At 39.3% G+C, this 12,225-nt stretch overlaps 1 protein-coding gene across 1 annotated transcript; it reads right to left on the bottom strand.

Moving 5' to 3' along the window:
• Nucleotides 1-4,644: 4,644 nt before the first annotated feature.
• LOC147623391 (cysteine-rich receptor-like protein kinase 15) lies at nucleotides 4,645-10,375 on the bottom strand. Its single transcript, XM_086821536.1, has 7 exons — nucleotides 9,377-10,375; nucleotides 9,147-9,293; nucleotides 8,900-9,036; nucleotides 5,964-6,174; nucleotides 5,501-5,738; nucleotides 5,243-5,393; nucleotides 4,645-5,145 (listed from the first exon to the last, which is right to left on the bottom strand). The coding sequence occupies exons 1-7, from the start codon at nucleotides 10,215-10,217 to the stop codon at nucleotides 4,810-4,812; spliced, it is 2,061 nt and encodes a 686-aa protein (XP_086677662.1). The 5' UTR covers nucleotides 10,218-10,375; the 3' UTR covers nucleotides 4,645-4,809.
• Nucleotides 10,376-12,225: the final 1,850 nt, after the last annotated feature.

The raw sequence follows: 12,225 nt of genomic DNA, 5'->3' as shown, positions 1-12,225 counted from the left end.
CTTTTTCATGGGAAACCATTAATCAAGATAATGGAAAATGGGTTATACATAGATTAGAGTCAAAATGATGGTGGGAAAAACCAAGGGATGGCTCCTCGGCACAGCAGTGCCAAAAATGTTATGGCTCACCCTAACCCTCCTTGAAACACATCCAAAAAGAGATTACTTGGTGAACCGCAACCGTCGTGTGAGGATCTTTCCAATGGCCGAGCTCGTAACCCTTGAGGTATGCAAGCTCTACAATGCCTTGAGAAGCAATTCCACCGCGCCTCCTACGAGCGTTGTCACACCACCGCGTTGCACTACGGGTCCTCGTCCCTCCTCTCACCTCACTTCACTCACACACACTCATTAGCATGCATTAGAGAGAGAGATTAGCAAGAGGATTAGTAAGAGCAAGACTCAATTGCACAATGGGAGAGTCCCATGTATTATGATATTCACTTATATACATGGCCATAAGTATTCACACTCACTTAGACTATGGCTGTCCAGGCACTTTAGGCTCATAGGAGGCCTAATGACTACTCTCATAATATATCCATGAATTACATCATTTAGGACTTCATCCTTGCTTGCTACCACATGCTCTTGAAGAGCGGGAATCGCCATAAATATTACGTCACATCATAACTTACGGGCGCCCATCCAAGTTGTAGCTTTGGACACTATTGCTTCATATCTTGAATGTATGACCCTTTGGTGTATCTACCGTGACTCCTTGATGTAAGATAATGGCGGTAGCTCTTGTTAATCTTAGAATTGGATTAACAGGGTCTTGGCTACTAAGTGGGAGTCAAAGACTCATTACCACAGCAACAAGTGAGAGACTGCCTATACTTGAAAGACCAAGCAGGCACCCAAATTGGATTGGCACCTTCGTAGTAGCCTTGGGCTACAAGTAGTTGCTTCTCCACCCACATTTTGATACCATTAAGATACCTTGATTTTGAATGTCTTGGTGGAGTTTTCTTTTTGGTGGAAGTGGAAGGTTGTGAGCCTTCCTTTACATTGATTGGCATTGAGGTTACAGGTTTGAGACTCATGGGTGTTATTGACGATGAGGCTTGAGTCTTGGGAGTTGCTTTGGCTGATGATGTTGAGGCTTTTAAGCATGTAGCCTTCTCCTGTGTGGTGAGGTTGGTGGTTGAACAGGCGTGGGATCTAGGGCTTTTCCTTTGAGTTCCTTTTTAGAGGTAGATGGTTGCGCTTTGGGAACTTCTTCAGGAATCAGGGATTTAATATTCACGTGATCACAAGATTTTTTGTGATAATAACACATGTGAACAAGTTATTCACATATTCTCATACATTACTGTTCATAAAATAACAGGTCACTTGTTATTTGGGAACCCCTTAAAAGCTTGGCTACACATGGGAATAAGCTATTCACATGTTCTTATGTTACCATCTTCACATAATAGCAGGTCAGTGGCCACCTAAGAAGATTTTTTATGCCCGACAAAGATAATTTTTTTAGGCCCTTATGAAAGCTTTGTGAATATAACATGTGATCACAAGATTTTTTGTGTTATTAACATATGTTACTAACATGTTCACATGTTCTCGTTTACGTCAGTGAAATCCCTGTCAGGAATGGCTCTGCTAATTGTGAGGTTTTAGCATTGGACTTTGTTGGTGAGGATGGAGTGGAAGGGGTAGATGCTTTATAGTAGCAAAGCACAGTGGTGCTTGGGCAACAATAGTCCATTTATGCCCCAAGATCAAATCTGCTTCCAACACATACTCAACCACAAAAAACTTGCAAGTGAGGGGCTTAGTTTCAATATACATTGTATGTTCAAAGTACCCCAAATATGACATGTTCAAGTCTTGTGTAAAGGTAATCCTTTCAAGATGTGCCGTGAGTGTTGGTTGACCTAACAAATCCCATAGTTTGAGGGTCATGATATTGTGTTCTCGTGTTGGATAAAGTTGTGCTTGAGCTGTGGTGATTTTATTTGAAATTTTTAATCCCACCAAAATCCTAGGAATCTTTTCAGTAAGATATGTTGGAAGTTCCAGCTCTTAAACTGTGAAAAAACATCCAAATGGGTTTTTTCAATTGATTTCACTAAGTTTTGGAATGGTGAGAGAGATACTTTTATACTACCTCAACACTGTCTCAACAGGTTGGTAACCCAACCAATCATCGATAAATATAGTCGTTCCACACTTGCTACGGAAGCCACGGGCGTTTGCTTGTAAGTGTACGATCGTTCCACACTTGCCACAACCATTCCATACTAAAGTCAAGCATACGCTTGTAAGTGTACGATCGTATAATTTTTTTTTTCGTACGACTGTTCCACACTTGCCAATGAACATTCCATACTAAAGCCACGAGCATATGCTTATAACGTACAGTCGTATCAAAAAACTTTTTTTTTTAAAAATAAAATTTAAAAAAAAATTGTATGGCTGTTCACGATTATCATATAAAATCAAAACACTAGTTCATTATATGCATAAGAGGACTAGTAGTGGTACGTTATATAAGTTTTTCCTTGTTCAAAACATATCTTTCAAGATCAAGATGTTGAGGCTAAATCTTTGGATGAGGTGTAAGTACTACCTCAAATCGACTCATTGGAAGAAGACGATGATAAAAATGAAGAAAATAATTTAGAGGAGACCGATTAAGAGCACAAGGAACAAAAATCCAAAGAAGAAGATGAGTCACCTATCGATCATGATAATGCTTTATTGGATAATGATAGTGATATTGATATGGAACTCCATCTTTTCATTGAACTTCTGTTAGATATAGAGATTAATGAAGCAACACAAATGAATCTATTACAAGATGGGATAGATTCATGATCTTGACATTGTTAATGTAATTATTTTCCTTCAAAAGCTTTCAACTATTTTTATTTTTATTTTTCAAACATGATTGTAAGGGTTCCAAAGAATATTTTTTTAAAACTATCATCATTTTCTATATGTATATGACATGTATAACTTGATGTTAATCTTCAACAACTCTTTAGAATTCTTTAAAACAATATAGCAACAAAATTTTACTGCTATTTTTGCTTACAAAATTACAGCCTCGCAGCAGCGAAATTTCGCTGCTGCGCTATAATCGTTGCCTCGCAACAAAATTTCGCTACTAAGCAACGAAAATAGCAACAAAATTTTACTGCTATTCTCATTGCCCAGTAGCGTTATTTCTGAGCAGCGAAAAAATGCCCTGACATCTTGAAGGCCTCAATATTGCCGGAACACTACTATGCCCCCAACATGTTGTAGTGAACGAGAGTGGAATTCTCAACACATCCACCCCTATCAGAATCATTGTCTCATTGAACTCCTTTTCCTTTTCCTAGTTCTTCAAATTAAGAAATTGGTCTCTAAAAGTGGCTGTTTTAGGACCCTAATTATGCATCCCGTGAGATATATCATGGGACCAGAGATTAAAAAGATTCATATCCTGTAACATTATCCTATCAACCTTAAGTATATTAACAATTGATTGAGTTTAAAAGCAAACTAAGCCACTGATCCAAATTCTTTTTGTTTCTAATCATGCAAATTGTTGTATAGCATATTGTCTAATATTCTCATGTATTGCAAAAGATTTGGTTAATTTTTGCATCTGCTTATACTTGTGCCACATTGTGATGCATGCTTTAAAGATGTTGATTTGCTAACAAATTCATAAGAGTCTCATTAGTTGTATTTATCTACAACCCTAAATCATGGAGCAAGTTTAGCAATGATTAACTCTACGTGCAGCTGATTGTGAATGCAATGATTGTGATTGCATCCCATTGTCTCATCAAATTCTACCATTGCTCATATAGAGGAACAACATCAGCAGAAAGATATCCCTCCGAGTAGCAACATAAAAGTTCCCCGATTGTGTGTCGTGCATCACCTCTACCAAAGTCTTATGTGAAATTCCCAAAACACGTATATTAGTAGTAAAGAAGTCAATTACATGAGTGAGTTTACATTTGATATGCAAATATAGTGTGCCACGTGCCCTCAAATATTCATTATAAATAACTAGTAGGCTGACCCATGCTTCGCACGCATATAATTCTTAGCTTGATATTTTTTAAATTCTTAAGAGTAAATAGGAGCCTACCCCTCCTCGAACCTTCAAATTGCCTCCTGAACCTCTAAATTCTTGCCACGTGGTAGTTTAATGAAACTCTTTGTTTATATAATATATAGTGATGTTTGACATGTGTTCTCAAATGGTTTATGTAGTACAAGTAGGTGAACCGCACCTCTGGGGCTAGAAGCCATACAGCAAAAAATACTTTCCCAAGCTTGAAACCGAGTGTGAAAATTGATATTTTTGTTTCAAAAATCCGAAAATCTCCCTTTCTTACATCTTCATTTCAAAAATCCAAAAACCTCCCTTTCTTCTCCTTGACCCCTTTTATTCCTCTCATAGAAAGGGAGTAAGTTGTGTTTTAATAAACAGTAGATAAGATGAAAGTGGCAAGTAAGATAAGATGAAAGCAGCAATGTTTGAGCTATAGGCACCAAGGATATTCTCTACCTCCTCATCCAAGCTAAGTAGTAAGCGCAATGTTTGATCGAGTTATAGATTAACCACAAACTTAACGCAAGAATTCTCTACCTCCTCCTCATCCAAGCTACAAATGTTTGATCACGAGAATGATATAGATTAACCACAAACTCAACGCAAAAAGGATGGAGCACAAAGAGCACGTGGCATCTATAGATGTAAAGGGCATGCGTATGTGGAGTGTGGGCTTTCTCACACCAGAAGTGTGGAGTTACAATTTATTTAAATAAATGGGCTCCGAGGTCGATAGACCCTCTTCTCTAACGGGGCTCTATTTCTGAGATGGAGACCTGATTGGAGGGGGCAATTCGGGAAGGGTCGGAGAGCCATGCAGAAGAAGGGGGGCTTGATGTGAGGGGGTCGGGGGATTCCATGCTAATGATGGTTGGTCGTGTGGGCAACTCCAAGATATCTGATTGGCCACACAGCATGGCGTACACTTGGGACATGGCCGGCCTCACCTGTGCCCTAGTTTGGGTGCACAGAAGGGCCACATGCACCACGCGGATCACCTCCGCAGCACTCACCATACCTGTGTTGCCGAGCTTTGCATCCACAATCTGTGCTTGCTGTTGCCTCTCGTACAGTGCCCATGCCTGCCGCCAAAACATCCCAAAAAAATCAAAATTAAACTTCGAAATTCAACAAACTAGAAAAGGTAAAGTGAAGAACCAAGTCAGTCAAATTCCTCACCCATTCCAAGAGATGTTGCTTTTCTGGTTCGAGCCTGTGCTGGATGACCTTCCTCCCGCTCACGATCTCAAGAGCTACCACGCCAAAGCTATAGACGTCTGCCTTATGTGTTAGTTGGCCATTAATGGCATACTCTGGCGCAAGGTACCCCCTATAATGCAAATGTAAAGAGCTAATTAGTAGAGATGAGCACCACTTTGTGCACCACTAATTGCCCTTTAAAACAACATAGGGAGCCATGATGATCGAGCAACTTACATGGTGCCCGCCACTCTTGTTGTAAGATGCGTTACATCATCCGCAAAAAACCTTGCTAGACCAAAATCTGCAATCTTTGGGTTTAAGTTGTCGTCCAACAGAATATTACTTGCTTTGATATCTCTGTGCACGATCCGAACATGGGAGTCTTCATGGAGGTAGCACAACCCCCTCGCTATGCCAGCTATTATGTCGAATCGAGTACGCCAATCCAACACAGTTCCATGATCACCAACATCTGCATTACCCCATGCGAGAAAATAGATAGGTTTCCACTAAGCTAATTATCAAGGATTATAAAAATGTAAGTATTCAATTTTAATATATTTAGACTATTATAACATAGGTTTCCACTAATGGGCTGAATAGGGGCTTACAACTAGTGAAAAAAGAAAATGGATTGAATAGGGGCTTACAACTAGTGAAAAAAGAAAATGGATTAATTAGTGAAGGAGATGCTTACCAAATAGAAGCAAGTCCAAGCTTCGCTTTGGAAGATACTCATACACCAAAAGGCGATTGGATTCTTCCACACAACATCCCAACAATTGAATCAAGTTCCGATGTTGCACGTTTGTAATCAAGTTCACCTCATTCATGAATTCTGTCTTTCCTTGATGACTTTCAGAAGAAAGCTTTTTGATTGCAACTTCCCTTTGAGTCTTTAAAATTCCCTGAAAGAAGTAGACTTATTACAGGTAATGCCATCTGATTCAAGGAAAGATGTACATATAAATAAATTATAGTTGAAACCTTATTCTGAATGTAATGCCCACAAAATGAAACACGATTTTTTTCTATATATGCTAGTCTTGAGAGTACTAGGGCACAATTAAATCATTTTGAATGTAATGCCCACAAAATGATCTACGATCTCTCTACGATTTTCTTATATATGCTAGTCTCGAGAGGAAAGCTACTACTAGTGCACTATTAATCATTGGACATGCATATGCTTTTTGTAAATGTAAGTAAACATATGAAAATTAGAGACAAAGAAATTATAACTTTCTCTTTCAAAACTTATGTACTAACTTTTATTCTCACTAGCAAATAAACTTTCCATGATGAACAAATAGTAAATTTACCCCATAATTTCTATCCAAACAGAGCTATATGTAGTGGTTGTAAATATTTATGAGGATGCTTTAATTTTAAAGCCATTATGTCTACACCTATTAAAACTGATGATAGTTTGGGCTTTGAACCTTAGTGATGTCCTTCAAGTACACATTTATGTATTTAATAACAATAAAGATAACTTTTTTTTTTGATGAAACAAAAATGTTTATAAGTAGCATTTGGAAATATCCAAACAAAACTGTAGTTAGTGCTTCCAAATTAACAAGATCAACCTTAATCTTAAATTATAAGTTCATTCATCCTAAATTACTAAAAGTAATAAAGAAGAAGGCCTTAAATTATACTATATGTTAATTAGGATGTTATGCTCTCACTCTCCAAGTTCAAAATATATGTTTGTGTTTACTTGTAACCTCTCTATGATGCATGCATCATTAAAATCCTTTAAAGGCCATCACATCTCTCTCTCTCTCTCTCTCTCTCTCTCTCTCTCTTCCTCCCTCTCTCTCTCTCTCTCAAACACGCACGCATGCTCACACATAAGTCGAGCTTCCACACACCCCCTTTTTTTCTCTAGTAAGAGCTAAAAATCAGGTACATAGGGGATGGGAGGGGGAGGCCCCCCATCCATAAGGGATGGGTGGGAGAGATTTCTCCTCTTTTTTAAGGCTAACAACTAAGAAATTGGGGAGATTTCTCACCCTTTTTGGGGGCTAACAACTAACAAAGTGGGCTTTTGGATGGTATGTAAACCACATAATGTATTGGGATTGTGGATACACTCGTGATAGTTTGATGTGATCATATGTAAGGTTGATTTTTTATAGGCAACGTCTCCCTTCAAAATGATGGGATGCTCCCAAATTTTTAATGTTTTCATAAGATTTAGAGTATTCTTTGATGGCATGTGAAACTATTAGGTTTATTTGACACGATTGAAATTGCCAACCAGCATGACGACCATTAAAAAAAAATAAACCTAATCATATGCAATTTCGTTTATCGTAAAGAATAGTGATAGACCAAGGCCTAGGATCACATCGGGATCTATGACTCCACAACAACCTCATAGTCTACAGCCACATAGTTTGAGAGAGAATAGCTATGACACTCTTTACTTCCACCATATATTGCTGACTTAAACATAGGTCTTTCATTTCACTCAGAAGGTGTGTGTTCACACTAAGGGTATTAGCTAATTAAATTGACTAATTATTGATAAGCTAAGATTTTTAACCTTAATATAAAGGTTGAAAACCCCTCCCCTCCTGCTTCTCCTTGGTCCTACATCTCCCTAATCGCCCTACTTTTTCCCACCCTCCTCCTCCTCCTCATCCCCTTTTTCTTCTCCTCCTCCTCTTTATCCTCCTCCTCCTCCTACCCCCTCCTTTGCCTTCCTCCTCCTTCTCTTCTTGTTGATTCACTCCATGCCTACATTGTCCTACTCTCATGCTACCCTAATGCCCGGTCTCCTTACAAATGGGGCGAGAGAGAGAGAGAGAGAGAGAGAGAGAGAGAGAGAGAGAGAGAGAGAGAGAGAGAGAGAGAGAGAGAACTGGCTCACAGAGCCTTGTGTTGGACATCTATAGAAGCAAGTACATATATATATGTATGTATGTATAGAGAGAGGGAAATGATGTATTAACGTCTCTAAGAGGCCATAATGCCTATGAGACCAAAACTGTGAGAGAGAGAGAGAGAGAGAGAGAGAGAGAGAGGATTTCCCATGTGCATTAAATCCACTTGTCATGTGCCCATTAAAAAAAAATTGTTTCCTAAGGCAACTTAAATGTAAGGATTGATTAAGCCAAACTCTAAGGCAAACTTAAGGAGTAAGGAATATTGTTCATGAATTAATACCAAATTTTGATGTTGGTGCCCTATTTTAGTCAAGTTTGTGTGTTATAGCGTGTTTGTGTGTTAGATTTCCCGAGTTCCTTTCCTCCATGCCAACAATGATGAGATCCTTTCCTCCATGCCAACAATGATGATGATAATCTCTACTCTGAGCATATGTTTATTACACTAGTGGTAGTCTATAGAAAGTGGAAATCTTCATGATTTCATTTTCTCGGTTTACAATTCTAGCACATAAATCACTTTAAGCCTATGTTTTTTCCTATTCAACACGCAACACACCGTTCCTCCTATCCACTTTCACTTAAAGTAAATGATTAGGGAATTTCAGGTCTAGCTTTAAGGACTTCTTACTCCTGTGGTGAAGAGAAATTATAATCGTCTACTGGGATAAAGATATGTACAACTTTAGAAATTAGTATACTTTCAGTTTTATTAACAAACGGAAGGTAAGCAAACCTTATAGACGGGACCAAAGCCACCTTCTCCGAGCTTATTTCTGGGATGGAAATCATCGGTTGCTTCTCGTAGCTCCTCAAGGGAGAATTTTGTTGCCCCTTGTCGATATTTGAATGGCAGCGCATCGTAGCCCGTGTCTGTATGGAATTTAAGAATCAAGAACTAACTAGATTGCGTATTAGGACTGAATAATAATATGGCGTGCCACCAAACATAATATTTCATGAACAAACACGTCAAACCAAACCTGTTGTTTTAAATTGTTGTGCTAGCTTGGCCGTTCGCTTTCGCCTGGCAAAGCACAGGGCTAGGGCAGCTGTAGCCGCAAGAAGCAGGAAAACGCCCAGCGCAACTCCCACAATGATTGGAACTGTGCTTCGTTTTTTGCTTTGTACTATATGAGGAGTATAAAGAAGTAACAAGGAGGTTAGGATTTTCGGAGAATTAGGAGAGCTATGCTATATTGCAGCGCCGTACCTTGTGAGGGGGTATTGGGGAAGCCAATAGTGCCGGTCGGCGAGATGCTGCTGGCCGGAGCTGGCGATGGGCCGGTGGTGGCGGTAGTGGTGAAGAGGAGGGGTGTATTGTCGAAGAGATAGTAGCAGGTGACGAAGTAGGCCTGGCCGGCTACTGCGTTCTTGCAGAAACTGGTGTAGTCTGAGACTTGCGAGAGGCATCTTTGGCACTGGGACGGGGTGAGATAGCCCACACACTGTGCAAGAGCATAGGCTGTGCTACCACCTTTGCCCACGCTAGACTCGTTGAAGCCAAAGCCAGCGTGCGCGGGGGCAGCCTTTGCGGTGGCGTTGAGCACGGTGCCTACATTGGCTTGGTAGAGCGAGTTGGTACTGCGCGTGGTAGAGCAATTCGATGTCACCAGAGTGTCCTCGGCAGCCTCCAGGAAGTTGTAGTTCTCATAGCGCGCGTAGCAACCTTTCAACTGCACTCGCATGCCCATTGCTGGACCACACGCAGAAGTCCCCAAAATTTGCGAAACACAAACATAGCAGTCGGAAAAGGAGAGGTCTCCCCGGCACTGGTACATGCCATACACATAGGAAGCGTTGGAAGAACCAGATGTTACTGTGGCATTTGAGTACAAGGACCTAGAGGCTTGCTGGGTGAGGGTGCCCAGCACTGAGTTGAGGTTGTGAGCAAAGGAGCCGTTGGTAGAGAACGTGGCCGTGTTACACAAGCCATACACTGACTCAGTCATCTGCTGTTGGCCCAATGCGGGGCAAGGCTGAAGAGGTAGAATGCTTATGGTTACCACTTGCAAGAGCAAGACTAGCACCCCCAGAAGAGGGCGATCTTCCATGGCCGCCACACTATAGCTAGCAGCTGCTGCAAAGGTTGAAGTGCCACAGAAATAAGTAAAGTGTTTGCGCAGAGGGCTATACTTTGAGAATTCTTCTGGGCTATACTTTGGGAATTCTTTTTTCCGTGTGTGTACTCTAAGAAAGTCTTTAGGCGAATCCCATTCGGATCGCTCCTTTACCCTTCACAAGTCTAAAGTCTTGACTCTCGACCCTTCACAAGTCTAAAGTCTTGACCCCCCCTCCCCACTCCTCATGCTCATCTTTTCTTAAAGGCCATGTGTACAACCCACCCACTCCACACTCTTCCAGATTCCATTCGTGAAGTTTTAAAAGCCCTATTTTTCACATTTTACCTTATTTTGTGACGGCCACTCAAAATAAATATTGGCTATATTTAGTCGTCAAAATGCCCAAAAATGGGTACACGCCCTTCAAAAAGTTAACTTTGCTAGCCACCTCGACCCTAAGTTCTCATTCAAGAATCAAGATTCAAGATTTACTTAAGTCAAGAGTGTTCTCTATCATGATTCACTACATTTAAGTCAAAAAGTCAAATTGAAAATAAAGGCATTCTTTAAAGCCTAACCTATCCAACTTCCGAATTTCACTATCATCAACATTTTAGACCTATGTATAATGTTATCATAAGTTAACACTAGCCTTGTAAAAAAAAGCCACTTTTGTGGCTTTTTGAAGTTTTTTTTTAAAAAATTCAAATCTCTTAAGTTATTGAGTTTTAAACAAAATCCTCTTACGAAACCCTTCTTAACACATATACGGAGTTTAAAAAAATAGAGTCACAAAGAATGAATCAAAAACATTATTTTCAATAGTCATAAACTAGGTGGAACTTGCTAAGTCGCGCTAAATGTTTGTATATCTTATTAAAACCCAAATTTTACACATGCAAAAAATCCCATGAAAAGTGTATCAATATGTACACAATGTATGTGTTCACTTAAAATGATGATAGAATAAAAGCTAACAACATTTTTCAATCCTCTAATTAGAACATGCTATTGAATATTTCAGCCACTTTTGTGGCTTTTTACTATTTTTAGTAAAGTCTTAGTTTTACAATTTCACTTTTTTGGATAAAATCAAATTCCCATATGATGCACTTTGTTAAGGGAGCTCATCTATGTACTACCTGCTAAGTTTTAATATGGTTACCTATTCCTACTTTTGATAACCTAAATGACACCCTAAGTCGTTTATGTGGCTATAGCCACTTTAGTGGCTCAATGACAAGACTAGTGTGAATGGCAAATGTCATTATTAGAAAAGTAGAAAAATGCCATGATTATAACTAAAATTTATTCACGAGCATTGTAGTGCAGTAGATAGGACTTTAAAATTTCCGAACTAAGATTGGGTTCGATTCCCTACTGCTACACCTCGTAAGTTGTTAAAACACAAGGGTTAAGGCAAGACCTACCTAGGGTACATGCGTAATAATCCCACAAAAAATAAGCATATTTTTTAATCCTTTAAAATAAAACCAATGCCAAATTCAGCAAAGATTTAAAATAGGAAAAACTACACTAGAAATTAGGTTTCTCAAGCATAACTAAGAGCTATTTCCCATAAGGTAACTCCTTCAAAGCCTATTCATGTGCCCTCAAGTAACAACCTTCATTTTTCCTTTATCACCATGGGTTTATATTATAAACAATAAGGAAACTTTAAACACACATGTCACATCTTAAAGACTTGAAGAATGGTTAGTAAAAATTCAAAAGTCTTTCAAAAATCATTGTAATGTTGTAAGTGGATGGATAATGGTGCAAGGCACTCCACTAATGGGTGTGTCAAAATGAGGTCAAAATTTAAAAGTCTCCATAAAAGTATTCATTATATTGTAAGTGGAAAAATCATGGTGTGTAACAAAGTGTCCTAGTAGTGCACGTGCACATGAGGATGGGCCTAGGCACATGGGATTGTTGTTAAATGTTGTTAAGTAGGACCTGTTCTTGTATTTTCTGCCCATCTACTTTTTATGTGTTT

The sequence above is a fragment of the Cibotium barometz genome, chromosome 27 (assembly GCF_041138505.1).
Source record: "Cibotium barometz isolate CiBa-2024 chromosome 27, ASM4113850v1, whole genome shotgun sequence".
Lineage (NCBI taxonomy): Eukaryota > Viridiplantae > Streptophyta > Polypodiopsida > Cyatheales > Cibotiaceae > Cibotium > Cibotium barometz.
Note: the sequence above shows the minus strand (reverse complement) of the source record. Positions and strands in the feature narration are given on the sequence as shown.